This window comes from Tenrec ecaudatus, chromosome 2 (assembly GCF_050624435.1).
Source record: "Tenrec ecaudatus isolate mTenEca1 chromosome 2, mTenEca1.hap1, whole genome shotgun sequence".
Taxonomy (NCBI): Eukaryota; Metazoa; Chordata; class Mammalia; order Afrosoricida; family Tenrecidae; genus Tenrec; species Tenrec ecaudatus.
This window is the reverse complement of record NC_134531.1, coordinates 301,526,971-301,545,566: the sequence shown is the minus strand read 5'-3', so window position 1 is coordinate 301,545,566 and position 18,596 is coordinate 301,526,971. Positions and strand designations below refer to the sequence as shown.

Genomic DNA, 18,596 nt, shown 5'->3' with positions numbered 1-18,596 from the left:
ACTACTGGCATTGAAATTAGCATCCCAATGCTTAGCTCACTACACCAGCAGGGACCTTTCAATCAATATGGACTCTGACTCATGATGGAACTCCTGGGTGATAGAAATGGTTAAAGCCCTGGAAGCTAATAGGAAGTGTAGAGAATCGCTTTCACGAGAGGCTCCCCGGAAGAATGGTCTGCTGTCATCCAGCTTCAGAAAAAGCATCGAAAGCCCTTTGGAGCACAGTTCTCTTCTGACACCCATGGGTCTCTATAGGGGACAGCTTGACTGAGAGGACAGTGGAAATTACCAATGCCAGAGAGCATGTCATGCTTTAGTGAATATGAATAATAAAATAATCAGTCCAGTTTAGTAAAAAAATGTATAAACCTTAGAATGGTGATTGGATATGTCAATAAATGATATTTGGTTTAATCTTATATTTTTCCTTCTAAACATAATAGAGTCGTGTATATCAGTCTATATTGTAGCAATCAAATTAAGGATGTATGGGACTTACACATATCAGTGAGCTCATTTTTTTTCTGCAGCAAAAGTTATTTCTTGAGAATATAGAAAGTTATTTATGACTTTTATTTTTCAGGTCACAAGGTGCTATTTAATAAATTACTTTTCTCAGGCTCTGAGCATCACCTTTATGCCTCTAAAAAGGTTAATGCAGTTTTTAAAATGTCCAAGTTATACCCCAGAAAATAATTTATGCATTACAAGAAATATCTATGTGGGTAGCGCCTAAATTGAAAAAAAAAAGGTGAGGTAAAATTAAAAACAGATTAGTTAGTTCATCATCAAACATTTTCCTTTAAACTTCATAGATATAGATTGAGTTTATATTCCTGACTAGGCTATTAAACTTCCAGTATTTCTTCTACCCTCCAGAACTTTATAATATCCTTCTAACATTGTTTTCCCCCATAGCATTTATTCCACATGTATTCTGTTTTACTCACAGATTTTCTATCTGATGTCCCTCAGTGGAATATAAGTTTAAACAGATAAACACTTTTCTTAGTGCTGAACTTTGTTGCCAGGACAGTACCAGGTCCTTTCGCTAATCATTTATGACGTGAATATAGGAATAAATCTATATTGATCCAGTTTACAAAATAATTGCCAACTTTCCACTGCCATGTAATGGTTGAAGGTGGGTTGTGGAGTTACTAAGCTTGGGCTTGAGTATTGGTTCTATCCCTAGCTGCCTATTTCATGTTAGGGATGTTATTTAGTGTTTCTGTGCCTTAGTTTTTCATCTAGTCAATAAGGCAAATTGCACGACCTCTCTCAGGGTGGAAAAGCATGTATGAAGTATTTAGAACATCCTGGCACATACCCATTGCAGCTGAGTTGATCCTGGTGACGCTATGTGTGTAAAGTAAAACCCTGCAAAGCGTGTTCAAGGCTGTGCCCCTTCTGAAGCAGAGTGCCAGGCCTTTCCTCCGGGGCATGCTTCTAGTTGGGTTCAAGTGGCCAATCTTTCAGTTCAGAGTAATGCAGTGCTCAACACATTGAGCCACTAGCAGCTCTCCCCATGGTATATAGTCAACCCTTAAAACTCACTAGTATACTGCTAACTCAGGTTAGTAGAGAGAGAGAGAGAGAGAGAGAGAGAGAGAGAGAGAGAGAGAGAGAGAGAGAGAGAGAGCTGAGTATTATTCTTCCTGCGTTTCCTACCTAAATGAAATAGTTATGACAATTATGCAAATAATTTTAAAAATTACTTTGCCTCAATCCTCTAAATCATCTAGTTAAAAGTGTATTTCAAACATACATTATTAATATCACTTTCTTTCTGAAAATTAGCAGAGCATTAGTTTTATTTATTTGACAAACTCTAACTAAATCAGTCAGATTAGTGTAATAAATCCAAAAGTCAAGATTGGTCTTGAATTTTGCTGTCATTTACTAGGCCTGTGACTCTGGGCAAGTCAATTGAAAGCTTCAAGTCTTGATTTTCATATTTGTGTCGTGGATAAGGGACATTTGGGTGCCTACTTTAAAGTGCCTAACAAAAAGAGTCCAATCAAAGGCTTCCTAGGGCATCTTCTGGGCCAGTGAAACTCAAGGAAGACTACAAAGACTTAGAAGCCCATTGAAAGTTTTCTTGAGAGGTCAAAGCAGTAGTCATCAACATAACACAGTGCCTGGAAGATGTCAAAAATGAAATGTCAGATTATCTTAATTGTACAATTCCCTTCTATATGATTGAATAATTGAACTATTGGATTGTATGATAGGTAAATGATGTGCCAATAAAACTGTTGGGGAAATATTATTTTATATATATGGATAATCTAGATAATAGTGCTGATGCTAATGATATTAATTTATAGAAACTGACTAAGAATTGAAAGTGAAATTTAAATTTTCTGACTCTAGATTCCAACGTAAGCAAGTCAGTTAGAAATTGATATTTTGGAAGATATACAAGTTATCATTTTAAAAAGAACTTTGGATATTTAAGATATTGGCATATTTGACAGTATAATCACTTAATACAGGACTCCTAGTATATTGTTAATAAAGAACAGGGCCCATTAGTATCTGCTTATTAGATGTGGGTATCACTTTAAAATCATTGAAGCTCAATTTAGTATATAGACTCCTTTGCCTGCTACCCCAAATCCATGAGAAGTATTTATGAATGTCCTGGTGGAAGAAGGGTTTGTGTGTGGCACGGCAGCTTAGCCTTTGGCTCCTACCCGAGAAGCGGGTTATTAGAGCAGCGTGACCAGAGGTGACGCAGCAGGAAAGTGTGTTTAGCTACAAGCCTAAGAAAGGGACTATTTCTATTAGAGTTCCAGTTCACATGTGCATGGGTGTATTCAACACAGCACACATTTTCACATGTCCCTGAGACCAGGTGATGCCTGAAGACCCCCGCCTCTCAATAGCAGCATTGTCCTCGTCTCTTTAATGTGAGTAACAAAAAAGTCCAATCAAGAGCCTGCCTGGGGGAATCTGCCGGGCCAGTTAAATCCAAGGCAGACTAGGAAGACTTAGAAGTCTACTGAGATTGTTTTCTTGCGATGTCAAAGCAGTAGTCATGATAGATAATCTTGAAGGATACAGGATGATCACTGCGGTGTATTACGAAGAAGTGTGAAGAAAATGAAAATGGTATTGATAAGGAAAAGGCCAGAAAAATTGCACCAAGGATTTTTTTTAACATTACAATAACAAACCTACTCATTCTTTGAGATTTTCCTTGGGGAAACTTACTCCAGCCTGGTCTTGGCCCTTATGACTGCCTTTTGTTCCCCAAACTCAAAGATCTAATAAAGGCTTAATAAAGGTTTCTATAACTTTGAAGCAACGCTTTTCACATTTCCTCATACTTCTAAAAGGTCACAGATATGAGAACACGGCGGAGCTTAGTTAAATTCCGATGAACATTGCGTTGCCATGAGAGGTAATCCACGCAATAACTTTTAAAAAGAAACATGTACACAGATTTTCAAAGTTATTATTATTGGACAGGGGTGATTAAGCATATTTTAAATTATGAACTGGGCTTGATGATGTTTTGCAAGCTTTTCCATGTACAAAAGCGGGGCCCCGGTTGCTGCACTTCGGTAGAGTGCAGAGATGGACTAGGTCATGCTTAGCTTCTCTGGCCTGTGTTTGCTGGAACTGCTCTGGGCTAGAAAGCACCTCAGCTCATCCTAGACATCGGATCTTCTGACATAGCTCCACGAAGTTTCTCTGGCAGGAGCAGACCTGGAATGCAGATTTTTTTCATTGTACCTATCCGAGTACCTCCTGTCTGTCAGTTTGCCATATTGTGGTGGCTTGCGTGCTGGGGAGATGTTGGAAGCCACATCCCTGGTATTTCAAATGCTAGCAAGGTCACCCAAAGGGAACAGATCTTAGCGGCACTTTCAGACGAAGAACAGACTACGAAGAAGAAATCACCTGCCAACTTTGGCCACAGTCATCACTGAAAGCCTTCTGCATAGCGTGGCGACATTGTCAGGGACTGCCAGCCGAACGGATGGGTGTGCCACTTCGCTTGAAAGCATTCCAGGTGTGATTGAGAAGGAGCTACTACTGTCTCAAAGTAGAGTGAACTGTGAAGGGGCAAAACCTTTGCGTCTTCACTTACTTATGGGGTTCAACTCCAAATGAACAGAAACCGCTGTGAAGATCTACAATAATCAGAACTTGGGATGTGGGAAGCTCCAGGGACTGGTCTCACCTGAAAATATGTCCCAAGGTATGCAAGACACAGTCTCGCCATCTTTGTCTTTCAGGAGCACTCTGGCCTTCCTTCTTCGAAGACACATCGGTTTGTCCCTTTAGCCGTCCATGGCACTTTCAATATTTTTTTCCAGCACTACAATTCAAATGAACCCATTCTTCCTTGGTATGCCTTATTCAATGTCAAATTATCTTGTGCATATGCGGAAATTGAAAATACCATGGCTTGGGTCAGGCACAACTTAGTCCTCAAAGTAACGTCCTTGTTTTCCAAGGCTCTAAGCAGGTATTGTGCAACAGGTCCACCCAATGCAATGTGTCTTGTGCTCTCTTACCTGCTGCTAACAGGAGAATTGATTGTGGATTCAAGCAAGACAGAATTCTTCAGAACCTCAACCCCTTTTCCATTTATCACGATGTTACCATTGGTGCAGTTGGGTGGATTTTGCTCTCCCCTAATTGACTTGTAATCCCCACTGAAGGCTACAATCCTTGGTACTCATCAGCAAGTGCTTCAATTCCTATGAACTTTCAGGAGGTAGATTGTGTCATCGGCATGCCACAGGTTGTTAGTAAACATTCCTCCAATCCTGATGTCATCCTCTTCTTCATACAAGCGTGTCTGATGATTTGCTCAGCATATAGATTTAACAAGTGTGGCGAGAGGGTACAGCTCTGACACACACTTTCCTGATTTTAAACTATGCAGAATTCCCTTGCTCTGTTCACACCACTGCCTCTTGATCCATGTACAAGTTCCAAATGTGCACAATGAATTGTTCTGTAATTTTCATTCCTCTTCATAATTTTATTATGGTACACACAGTCCAATGTCTGGTCATAGTCAATCAAGCAAAAGTCAGCATCTAGGTGGTATTCTCTGCATTTCATCAAGATCCATGTGACATCAGCCATGATACCCCTTGTTTCACGTCCACTTGTCAATCCAGCCTGGACTTATCCTAGGTTGTGGTGAGCTGAAATAGACTGGTATCGACTATTTTGAATCAGAAGATAATATGGCATCACTACACTCATTATTGGTCCTGAGGGGCAGGAGGGGAAGGGGAAGGTGGGGGACAAAGGGGGAACCAATCAGAATGATCCACATAGGGGAAGGACAACAGAAAAGTGGTTGAAGGCAGACATTGGGCAGTGTAAGATATGAAAATAAATTTATAAATTATCGAGGGTTCGTGAGGGGGGCAGGGTGGGAGAGGGAGGGGAAAATGAGGAGCTGATACCAAGGACTCAAGTAGAAAGAAAATATTTTGAGAATGATGATGGCAACAAATGCACAAATGTGCTTGACACAATGTACGTATGGATGGATGGATTGTGATGAGAGTTGTGTGAGCCCACAATGAAATGATTTTAAAAATATAAAAAGAGAGAAAACTGAAAACAAAATGTTTTACTTTACCCAGAATGATGCAAGAGAAATGACATTACATTGCAAAAAGGACATTTCACGGTCTATCTTGAAGTACAATGCTGTCTGTGTTAGAAGTACCAGGGGGTACCACCTAAAATATCAGAAAAGAGTTCAGCTGGGCGGAACCTTGGTAATACACTTTGATCCCATTAGGAAATCATCCAGCAGCTCGCTCTGAGTTAGTGCACCCAGTGGAGTCACCTGGGAAGGTTGTTTTTGGTCGCAGTGAATTTTTTCATAAAAGCAGTTTAGCTCAAACCTCATTTTTTTGTGATGGCTGATTTAACAGGACAGCTCTGGCTATGAAATATTGTTTCCTGCTCAAGAAAAATGCTTCAGAAACTGTTGTGAGGTTGAACACAACGTACAAGAACAGTGCCATGGGAACAACTCAAGTGTATGAGTGGTTTTCTCATTTCAAAAAGGTGAAATGTCCAGTGATGATGTCTATCAACTTCCCGAACAGACAAAAAAGCGGACAATCCACGAGTTCCAATATCGAAAGATTCTATGGCCAAAATTTGAATGATACAGGAAGCATTCAAAACGATGGAAAGATTGCAGGAGTCACTGTACCAAAAATAATTAGTCGGCATTTCATCCTAAGAGGTAGCAGAAGAGCAGTAACCAATGGCAACGAATGAAACGTTCAATATACATTGAAAGCATTTGCCATAAACAAGGCTCCAGGAACCTGATGGAATTCCAATAGCAATATTTCAATAAGCCAATGAAGCACTGGAAGCATTCACTCATCTATGCCTGGAAATTTGGAAGGCAGTTAATTGGTCAGCTAACTGGAAGAGATCTTATTTTACTCATTCCATAGAAAGGGGATGCAGCAGAATGCACGGTGTCATTGGTATTACATGCAAGTAAATGGTTGCTGGCATCCAATCGTGAATGGTTGCAGCAGTACATTAACAGAGAGATGCCAACATTTCAAGCTGGACTCAGAAGAGTCTGTGGAACAAGAGATGTCATTGCTGATGTCAGATGGGTCTTGGCATAAAGCAGAGAATTCCAGAAAGAAGGTTACTTGTGATTCATTGACTAGTCAAAGGCGTTTGACTATAGGGACCATAATAAACTAGGCGTTTGACTATAGGGACCATAAAACCTTGAGAAGAATGGAAATTCCAGAACATTTCATTGTGCTCATATGGAACTTGTACATAGATCAAGAGGCTACTGTGCAAACAGAACAAGGGATTTCTGCATGTTCTCTCTCTCTCTCTCTCTCTCTCTCTCTCTCTCTCTCTCTCTCTCTCTCTCTCTCCCTCTCTCTCTATCTCTCTCTCTTACTCTCTTAAAATTTTGATTGTGAATTAAGGGAAGGTACAGAGTAGATCATCAATTTCATACTCCACTGTTCATACACGATTCGTTTCAATTCATTACACTCACTTCAATGTGCCATGACATATCTAGCTGTCTATCTTTCCCGTTTTCTTTGTAATTATTTTATGGGGGGGGGTCTTGCCATGCATGTTTAAAATCAGGAAAGTGTGTGTCAGGGTTTAAGTCCTCTCACCGTTCTTGTCAAATTTGTATGCTGAGCAAACCATCAGAAAGGATGCCGCATGGAGAAGAATGGAATCAGCAACATGCAACATGCAGGTGACACAAGCCGGCTGGCTGGATGGGAGGAGGACCTAAAGAAGATGTTGGTGAAGAACAAGGGCTGCAGCCGTATGGGGTGCAAATCAACGTAAAGAAGGGGAAATATTCACGATTGCACCAACAGGCAACATCAAAAGAAATGGAGAAAAGGTTGCTGTTCGAAAGGATTTTGTTTAGCTTGGACCCACAATCAAATGGAAGCAGTAGTCCGGAGAACAAAAGACATCTTGCAATGGGCATATCAGCTACACAGTACCTGTTTATAGAGTGTTGAAAATAAATGATATTACTTTGAAGACCGAAGAAATATCTATACATTTGAATTGTGGCGTTGGTGAAGAATATTGAAAATACCATGGCCTGCTGAAAGTACAAGCAAACTTCGACACAGTCCACAAACTCAAAGCAATTTCATTTTCAGAAGAGCACTTTAGGGACTATGGGAAATTGTTAATTTGCTGTTAGGTGCCATTGAGTCGGTTCCATCCCATAGTTCCCTAGGCATCAAGGAATAAAACCCTCCCCTCTCATGAGCCTTTTTCTTTTTTAGAATTATTCCTATGCTTTAGCCTATTGTTGCAGCCACTGTGTCAGCCTATCTCACTGAGACCCTGCCTCTCTTCACTGTCCCTCTACTCTACCAAGCATGTGCCCTTCCCCAGGGGCTAGGATCTCTGAAGAACACTTCCACATTGTATAAGACGAAGTGAAATGTCGAGTCTCTGAAAATCCTGAAAATGCCACAAGCACTGACCGATATCCGAGGCATGAAACATGGATACTGTTTCCCTTAATATACCTTAATATTTAAACACGGATCTATTCAAACATTCTGCATTTTGAGATTCAACTAATCAGGGCTTCTGTTTGCTCATCGACACACCACCTCTGTAGGTAGCAAGCTGGTTCTGGAACACATGATTTTCCTAAAGCATCAATCAGAGGCTCTGTTAGCATCCCTTGCACTGATTGCTTTGTGTCGGACTGTGCTATGCACTTATGCTTCATGAAATCTTACGAGCATCATCTTGCATTTGGAATGACCAATCTAGTAAATGGCTGAGAAAGTATTTGAATCCATATCTCCTGTAATCAACATCAGTTCATTTTCTTTTACAGCAGGCTAATCTCTACCTCTATTTTCCCTTCCTCAAAATATTGAAAGTTTTTTTCTTTTAAATGTGTTATTTGCTACATGGAAATCCTCTTCTGCAAGTGCTTATTCTTTTATTTTAACATTTTATTAGGGACTCATACAACTCTTATCACAATCCATATGTACATCAATTGTATAAAGCACATCTGTACATTCTTTGCCCTCATCATTTTCAAAGCATTTGCTCTCCACTTAAGCCCTTTGCATCAAGTTCTCTTTTTTCCCCTCCCTCATGAGCCCTTGATAATTTATAAATTATTATTTTGTCATATCTTTCCATATTTGGTGTCTCCTTTCACCCCCTTTTCTGTTGTCCATCCCCCAGGGAGGAGGTCACATGTAGATCCTTGTAATCAGTTCCCTCTTTCCAACCCACTCACCCTCTACCCTCCCAGTATCGCCCCTCACAGCTCTGGTCCTGCTGAAGGTATCATCCACCCTGGATTCCCTGTGCCTCCAGCTACTATCTGCACCAGTGTACAACCTCTGCTCTATCCAGACTTGCAAGGTAGAATTCGGATCATGGTGGTGGGGGTGTCGGGAGGAGGAAGCATTTAGGAACTGGAGGAAAGCTGTTTTCTTCATTGGTGCTACATCGCACCCTGACTGACTCCTCTCCTCCTCTAGATCCCTCTGTGAGGGGCTCTCCAGTGGCCAACAAATGGGCTTTGGGGCTCTACTCTGCCATTCCCCCTTCATTCACTATGGTAAGATTTATTTATTTTTTTTGGTGATGCCTTATACCTGATCCCTTTGACACCTCGTGATCGCACAGGCGGGTGTGCTTTTTCCATGTGGGCTTTGTTGCTTCTGAGCTAGATGGCCACTTGTCCACCTTCAAGCCTTTAAGACACCAGACACTATCTCTTTTGATAGCCGGGCACCATCAGCTTTCTTTGCCACATTTGTTTATGCACTCGTTAGACCTCAGCGATCGTATCATGGAGGTGTGGACCCAATGATATGATTTTTTATTCTTTGACGTCTGATAACTGATCCCTTTGGAACCATGTGATCACTCAGGTTGGTGTTTTCTTCCATGTGGGCTTTGTTGCTTTTGAGCTGGATGGCTGCTTGTTTATCTTCAAGCCTTTAAAACCCCAGACGCTATCTCTTTTGATAGCCGGGCACCGTCAGCTTTCTTCACCACATTTGCTTGTTCACCCGCTTTGGCTTCAGCAGGTGTGTTGGGAGGGTGAGCATCATAGAATGCCATAATATTGCAATAGATTGTCTCCAATGTGTTAAGAAAGGAAGCAGAACTTATCCAAAGTTGCAATGATAACACTTTATTATTGGTATCAATTGGGTGTTTCAAATGACATGGATTTCTCATTCAGTGTGGAAACATGATGTGTTCAGTTAATTTATAGGAAAATTTCCACTGTCTTCGTATTTTAAAAACCACCTTGCTCTCACAATTTCAATATTTTAAAATTCATTTATAATTAAGCAAATGACGTTAGATTAGAATATGCTTATATGTTTCCATACAAATTGTCTACTAAATAGATCACACAATTTAATACAAAGATGCTAAACTGTAAATGGTTATGGAATGACCACTAAACATTTAATAGCAATAAAATTTTAACTAGCTTGTGAAGCAAAGTTTATGATTAGAAATTTATTATTACATAGAGTGGAATCTCAGTTCCTCCATTTGCTTTCCATGTACTTAAACCTTTCTAAGACTCATTTCTTCCACTGTGAATGGGGCAATAATCTAACTTTGTCCAGTTGTTCTGCGGAATCTGGTTGAAAGACTAACAGCAGATGCTTTAGCACACTGATGGTTGTGCAGTATGTCCTCAAGGAGCATTACTTGTCTCTTATTGTGAGTGACTATATAAACCGGAACGTTTTTAAGAATATTGTAAATAACTCATCAGGTAAAATCCCCTACTCTATCAAAGCTTAGCGATCTGATGTCTCAGTTGAGAGACAATAGTGATTGAAGTATCTAATGGGAACTAATGAGATCTGCCACACAGAAAAGAGCCAAGGGGTCAAGTAGAATAGAAAAGAAGTGTGTCTTTAGAATCCTGTTGCTCCCTTCTCTATTGGTCTTCCAAAGATTGCAAAGTAACTGTGTTTTAATTCTATCCTAAGAGTTTGGAGGGGTTACACAGTGTAAACATCGTTGTGGCCAAGAAAGACTGACTCAGACTTTCGGTTGAGCCTTTTGTCTCAGGTGATCAGACATAAAACTGTTCTTCCCAAAGTCATTTTGCACCTAAGTAGTTTGGCATAATGCTGAAGGAAGGAAGTTTCGGTTGAGTTAATATTCTTTCTAATCTATTTTTGAGATAAACATATCCTTCCTTTCCCACATCCCCACCAAAGTAACTTTGTTCACCATAAACCTGGTATTCTAAAACGATGATTCAAAGTCCATATTTATTTCCTTCCTTTGGCTGAAGATTTGATTAATCATTCCAGGGCTGATTTTGCAAATTCAGCTAAAATATATTTCCCCCCTAAAACCTCAAGCTTTTAAAATGTACCAAATTGCTTGATTAAGCTACTTATAACTTTATCCTTTCTGTTTTTATGCTAGATCAAGACCAACCACCCCAACGATGTTTTCCAATGCTCTGAGATAAGTTGGGCCCTACGGAAGTTGCTTTAATTTTATTAGAACAATTAAGGGGTAACCAGCAAAATATATGTCCTTATGGATATATTAATGTCAATTTCTGTCAGGGGAAGCCAGCCCCTAGCACATTATTACGGGTCCAGTAGGCGCAATTGTACAGCGATAATAAGTAAAGATCATAGTAAAGTTATAGAGAGCATGAGAGATAGAAGTGAAGTATAGAAACAAATGGAGTCAGACAACGATTCATGGTAGCATGCTCACCTCAGCCCCACTCGATGGTCCACGTGGAGGGAGAGAGTCTCTCTTTAATGTTAGCCCAAGCTTTTATATTCTCTGGGGACATGCAAGCCCCCTAATTACAGGTGAGGACATACATCACAGGGAGGGGTCGTGCCATAGGTAATACAGTAATGAGAGGGGCTGGTCTAGGGACATACATGCAATTCATGTCACAGAGTCAGTTTGCCTGTTCCCTGACTCAGTTGATAGAGATCATTATTGGTAGGGTGAGAATGCTTGGTCACAGGCCTCAAGGAGGAATGGTTTATTGTCCCCAGTAGCAGGGAGTGAGGCCTGCAGTATAGTCTGGTGACTAACTAACCTCGTGGAGGATGTCTGTAAGTGTTTGACCTCTCCCCACAAATTTCTACTTAACGATAATTTAAAACAACATCTTCCATTACTTTCTCATAAGGATTCATTTTTTTCTGTCTCAGGCCTTATTACTCAGCAAAGAGTAGTCATTGGAGAAAGCATGATCTATTTCCACACAAAGTATTTTTTCTGTTCTTCCTCCTACCCTCCTTTTATTTCCTGAGAAAACTATACGCAAACCATTAACTTTCTAGAAGTGACATGAGTCTGGAATTTCTTGGTGATAGAATAAAGCTTTCAGACATTATTTGGTCATTCACTAATTGTCAGGTCTTACAACAAGATCTTGAGTATTTAAATCCTTCTAAGTTTAAAGAAGCTGGTACTGTAAAATGCAGAGTTGATTCAAAATTCATTTCCAGGGATTCTCCTCATTTCATTCCATTGCAAAAGTGCCTTTCTGTTCCATGTTCCAGATATACTGACTCAGAATCAAATATCCTGGAGATCTTGTAAAAATGTGGATTCTGATTCAGTTTATCTCAGGGGGTGGGGTGGGGGGGTGGGAGGAGGCAAATTTTTAGTAGTGGGTCAACCCGAATAAGAATTCACAGCCCCGTTCTGCCTGGCTATTGACTTCCGTCCATCAGATATTTGGTATGCTTTCTATTTTATAATAGATAAATTTTACTTTAAGAATTCCATCTATAGTTTATATTGGGTATTCTATTACAAAAGCCTGTCCTTTTAACTCTTAGCACACTGAAGCCAAAGTGTGAAACTATTATTGAAATATTGTAATCAAAGTTTCCATCTTCATTGACAACAATTATTTCCGCTGAGTCTCAGGACTTTAATGAACTTGGACTGTATCTATGTTAATTGCAAATCCAGTATTGAATTGAGATCTGTTTCCTACTTTCACGGGCACAGACGTGAAAAAATGATAATGCCCACATGACGCATATATCTTTTCTAGGTTTGGCAATGGAACGAATATGGCTGTTGCTGCTTCTAACAATGAGAGTGCTTCCAGGCTCCGCACAGTTCAATAGCTACAATTGTGATGCCAACCTCCACAGTAGGTTTCCTGGTAAGTCTGAACCTAATATTGTCTCTAATAGTATCCAGAAAGCGTGATGATGTTTGAATAATACATAGGGGAAAATGGAGTGCAAACTCTCTACATTTGTAACTATTAACAATAAGCAAATGACAAAAGGTCATTTTTCCTGGATCTACAATTTATATCCACATTACCATACAAAATTCTTCATAATGAAAATCCTAATGGTCACTTGCAGATTTGAAAAATACTGGCTAGTGTGTGATAAAATTGGTAAAGTTTAATTTCTTTCAAAAATTTACCTTATTGATGCCTCTTTTATTTTAAAAATTTATTATTGGGTGTTAATGCATATGTCATATCGTTCCATACTTTACTCATGTCAAGCAGAGTTCTACAATTGCTATCATAGTTTCCAATTTTTTTTCTCCCTGGACTCCTGAACCTCATCTCCGTTTTACCCTGTAACCTCCCTCCCCCACACAAAACCCTTGTTCTCCGTGCTAAAGTTCATCCATCCTGAGTTTCATAACCAAAACACAGAAAAGCATATAATACAACTTCATGGGGGTATTCATTGTTGTTATCCTCCATTTCCCCAAGTTTCTGGTGCCCAACCCTCCGGGAACCCTGGATCCGGTTACCGACACTATATATTTAACTATCCTGGATTTCATGTACAGCACAACATTAAAAAACCAAGACAACTAACAACAACTGCAAAGCAAAATAGTTGAAAAACTTTGGAAACAGAGCAGAAAATATTAAAAACCAGAACAAATTAAAATGGGAGCTCAAAGGGGAGATGAAGCGAGAGGTGCGGATTTTTAACTTTACTGAGATGCTGGCCATACCGAATAAACATCTCCCAAGTGCGCCTACAGCTGGGGCTCGGTGAGAAGGAGCACACATTGTCGCTAAATATCCACCGTTTTATCATAACTAAAGGTATAAAAGGATAGCTGAATAGTCATGAAATAAAGATGAGTCGAACTGAGCTGCCTCTCCATGTTTGCTATGGAAGCCCCAATACCTTTGGACCTGTTGTATGTTCTGAAGCCTCCACCGAGCATCAGTAGGGGATCACTTCACTGGTCTTACTTAGGACATTTTGTTTGGAGAGAAGAAAGCTGGCTTGTTCCAGCACAATACGCCAGCATGCCAGAGTGTCACTGGGCATCACCAGTACGTGTGCAGTTCCCACGTTGGCAATAGTATGCAAGTTGTGGCACAATGTCTGAGGATGAAGCTAGGGATGTAGGTCAAAGGGGATTGTTTTGTATACAAAAACTGAGACATTTTGTTTTGTTTACATCTTTATTGTGGAAATTTTCAAGCATATCCAAAAAGAGAGACCAGTACTAAAAAATGTTGATACTGGTTATGCTGCTTCATCAGTCTCAACATTTTCTATCAGTCTTGTTTCAGATTTCTCTTTTCATCACTTCTATCCCAGAAACATTTTAGAGTAAGTTTATTTTGTTCGTTCATGCTTTGATATACATATTTAATGAAAAAGAACTTAAAATATAAGTATACTTCATGCATACATCAAATAAACCATAATTTCTTAAAATGATTGGATGGTTCAGTCAGGTTGGGTGTAACACATCTCCATATTACATCTGCTAACATGGCTCTTGTTGTTAGGTGGTACCAAGTTGTTTCTGACACTGCCCACCTTCTTTTAGATCTCTTGTAATGTGTAATCGTTTTCTCTCTCAACTTTGAAACATGCAACTTATCTCTTTAAGTCATGAGGTTATTTGTCTTATAGAATTCTGACACTCTGGATTTGGCTACCTGTAATGTTGAGATTTCCTTGGACATGCTAGGTTTCTGTGGTGTATCCTATAAACTATCGAAAGCCAGAGGTTTAAATATATTCAGGTTTAATTGTTTTGTCAAAAATACTTCCTGCAAGACTGTGTTTTGCCTTTACCTTTTAGGCAAGACAGAGCCATTGAGTCTTTCCTAGCTCTGGCAAGACACACTCATATTTTGAAGTCAGAAAAAGACACTAGGAAGAACATGAAAGATACATGTAAATTCGAATATACATTTAAGATCGAAAGATACATTTAAGATCAAAGGAAAAATGAAGGGTAGGGCAATGGGAGCAACAGAAGAAAACTATTAAGAGATACTTTGTGGTTGGTGCTGCCTAATATGATGGCTGATTGATTTGGTGAGGAAAAGAGATGACTAGAGGGTGCTTTGAATGTAGATACTATTGATATTGATGGATACTATTAACTGACAACAAAAATATATATTTAAAACCTATGTTTTAGAAAAAAAAACGTTGGGGTTTGAAAGAAAGGGGTTTGAGGGGTGTTGGAACTTCCAGTGGTAGCTCTCCTTTAAGAGGAAATAAGGACCCATGTCTGAGAGGAGGTACCAAGTGCAGATAGCCAGGTGAGAGTTGCGTTGGGCAGTGAGTGAGGCAGGGATGAAGGAGCAGATAATGAAGGCTGTGACAGCAGACTACGGTTGCGATAACTTTGACGGTGAAGGGAGAGATGCACAGACTGCCAGTAACTGAAATGAGGAAAAAGGTAGTCGAGAAGCCTGATGATATCTATCTATCTCTATATCTATATAGAGGATAAAGGTATAGATATCGTAGATGATATATACATAGAGAGAGAGATGTAGAAATAAAGAGATTGGAAATATGCGGGGAAATGGATGTGGCAGAAAAAGAAAATATGAAAGCAAGCAAGAAAATGGTACCGTTAAACTTGGAAGAATAGTAGTACTTCTTTGATGGAGAAGAGAGAAAGAGCTAGACGTTGAGAAAGGCTTAGTGTAGCCACTGCCTCAGAGAAGTGCGAAGCATTGGCCCTTGGGAAATTCAGCATGGGAAATTCGGTCAAGCTGTGACTCTGCTGTGGATGAGTAAGGAGGACAAAAGAAAAGCAAACAAAAACCGTTTGTTCAACAGAAAATATCTACAAAGGTAAAGAAAACATGTCAGTGGGGAGGCAAGTGTCTAGTGGAGCAAAAGGAAGCATTTCTCATAGGGTAAATTTCTTGTAAAAATTTAAAACATCCATTGGCAATGGCATTCACTAACCACCAACCTCAAAATCACTTAGGGCAGTGACTAAGAATGTGCGCTCTATTGCTTACCCCCAAATACCTCAAGTTTTAAATCTCTCAGTATGGTGCTCAAAGTCTGTATTTTTTAGCGTAAAGATGAGTCCAATGCACTCTTACATTTTAAGAATAACAGACATCGAGTATTTGTTTTACTTTTGGAGTTGACGGTTCTACCTAAAAGCAAACTTAGGTTAGCATTTTTAGTATTATAATTCTTAGACAACAAACATCCACAATTTCCAAACACAAATATACCCACATACACACACTGCTGCAATTTAATATTTTTAAAGATACATTTTCAGACTAAAACCCAGATAGAGTAGAAGTTCCAGGAGAGACATAAGTTTTTTGTTTTTTTTAACATTTTATTAGGGGCTCATACAACTCTTATCACAATCCACACATATACATACATCAATTGTATAAAGCACATCTGCACATTCTTTGCCTTAATCACTCTCAAAGCATTTGCTCTCCACTTAAGCCCTCTGCATCAGGTCCTCTTTTTTTCCCCCTTCCTCCCCACTCTCCCCTCCCTCATGAGCCCTTGATAATCCACAGATTGTTATTTTGTCATATCTTGCCCTATCCAGAGTCTCCCTCCTCCCCCTTCTCTGTCATCCATCTCCCAGGGAGGAGGTCACATGTGGATCCTTTAAATCAGTTCCCCCTTTCCAACACACTCACCCTCCACTCTCCCAGCCTCGCCCCTCACACTCCTGGTCCTGAAGGTATTGTCCACCTGGATTCCCTGTGCCTCCAGCCCTCATATGCACCAGTGTACAACCTCTGCCCTATCCAGTCCTGCAAGGTAGAATTCGGATCATGGCAGTTGGGGGGAGGAAGCATCCAGGATCTGGGGGGAAAGTTGTGTTCTTCATCGGTACTACCTCGCACCCTGACTGACCCAAGTTTTTATGAAAATTATTTTAAAATAAGTCTTTTTTTTTTTGCCTGATGTTTGCAGAGAGAAGACCACAGTGAGCAAACAAAGCATAAAGGTTAATTACTCTCTCCCTTCCTCACTTGCAGTTTCTCTCCCACATTAGGATCACCACCGATGTCATCAGGAGCTCCACTCCTTGCTCTGATCCCAGGCAATGGGAAGGGATGAGAATGAGGCTAACAAAGGCGAGGAGCTATCTAAATGCCAAACTGTGTTAATAATGATGAGAGTCCTCACCAGGCCCTATCTGACCTTTGCTGTTCCATGACACCAGACCTATTTCCTTCCATTTCCATGACATTTATCCTGGCCCTAAAAGAACCACTGTGGTCGAATTCATTCCACATTTATAGGTCATTAACGCTTGGTCATCCAGGCTAATGGCAAGGAACAAAATCGCAAACAAGTAAAATTACACTTGTGCTTTTCCCAGAATGAAAATCAAAACCACAGTTGACTTTTACAGTGTCAAGCAGCTATCGGCCTAGCTTGGGTAAAACAGACAGACAAATGCACTTGGCTTCTGTGCTTGAGAGACGCTTTCTGGAATTACTCCCTTCTGGGGGAAGGGGTAGTTTGTGAGGATTTGGCTAAACTTCCAGACATCTGGAGAATGCTTTCATGATAAATGCACAACCAAAAACAGATACGGCCTTATGGCATCAGAAATTTTGTGGCCTGACATAGTCTTATGGTGGATTAACCACGCATGGGAAATTGCATGGAACCCAGTGTTTTACAACTTGTCATCTTGAATTGTAGGTCGATAACACTAATAAAGACTAATGGAGAGGCAGTAATGATCCTATGGAATTTTGACCCCTTCCATGTGGGATATCTAGGTTTGGTTTCCAACCAGAAGACCTCACGTGCTACCATACCCTTCCATCATGAGGGGCTCGTGACGCTGAGCACGTGCCAGGGCAGCTGCGTGGACTAAGACAAACCAACAAGAAAGACCCGTTGATCTAGTTTTCAAAACCAGCCAGTGAATGTCCTGTGAATTATAAGCTGTGATTGCTCCAGGGCATGGTGCAAGACTGGAAAGCTTGTTATTCTTCCACGTTTGAGGGCGGCATGAACTGGGGGTAACTGAACAGGACCTAACAATAAGAATGAAAACAATATGTTTTGTATATTGGGTGATAGACACGTTATAATATTCACTCTATTATCCCTTAAAAGAACCCATGGTACCTTTTGAAGTCCCCATCTGATGACGAGGAAGCGAAGCATTAGCATTTGTCCAATGTTGCCCACTTAGCAAGTGACGGAAACATATAACCAGGACTATTTCTACCAAGTTATGATGCCTTATGATAGAGTTGTAGAATACTAATGGAAATCACCACATTAAAGGATGTGAACAATTCAAATATGTTAGGGGAATTTGTTTAGCCATTTCAAGAACTGCTTGACTAAGGGATATTTTTTCCCGCAGAATAACTAATATTTTATTGAGCATGTTTCATTTCAACATGAAACATGTTGAAAGTGGCCTATTCAATGGAAAGGACCCATGGGGGTGTCAAGTATAACATCCTGCCTTGTTTGGTTTTTGGTTTTGCTTAACCATTGAATTACTCTCTGGCCAAAGACAAAGTAAGAGTGGGTGATGGAATGGAAGCCTCTCAGGGTTCTGGCCCTCTTTTGAGCTACTTAGGTGGTACTGTCTCAGTCTTCAGATGGTAAGACAAAGCCTGCTGTACACTGCTTGCTAGAACGGATAGATGATGCAGAAAAATGATGAAGGCGGCAACTGCGGATCACATTGTCATTAATCTATAACGATAATATGCAGTGGTTATTGTTTTAGGTCCCATCCAGTCAGTTCCAACGATGAGGGACCAAATGTTCGAAAGAACG

At 40.2% G+C, this 18,596-nt stretch overlaps 1 protein-coding gene across 1 annotated transcript in view; it reads left to right on the top strand.

The window, feature by feature from the left end:
• The window catches only part of ZPLD1 (zona pellucida like domain containing 1), a 125,690-nt gene that overhangs the window by 68,004 nt on the left and 39,090 nt on the right, over positions 1-18,596 (top strand). The window contains exon 3 of the mRNA XM_075543475.1: positions 12,590-12,703. Within this exon, the coding sequence (XP_075399590.1) occupies positions 12,598-12,703 (106 nt within the window). The 5' untranslated portion in view covers positions 12,590-12,597. The remainder of the gene's footprint in view (positions 1-12,589; positions 12,704-18,596) is intronic.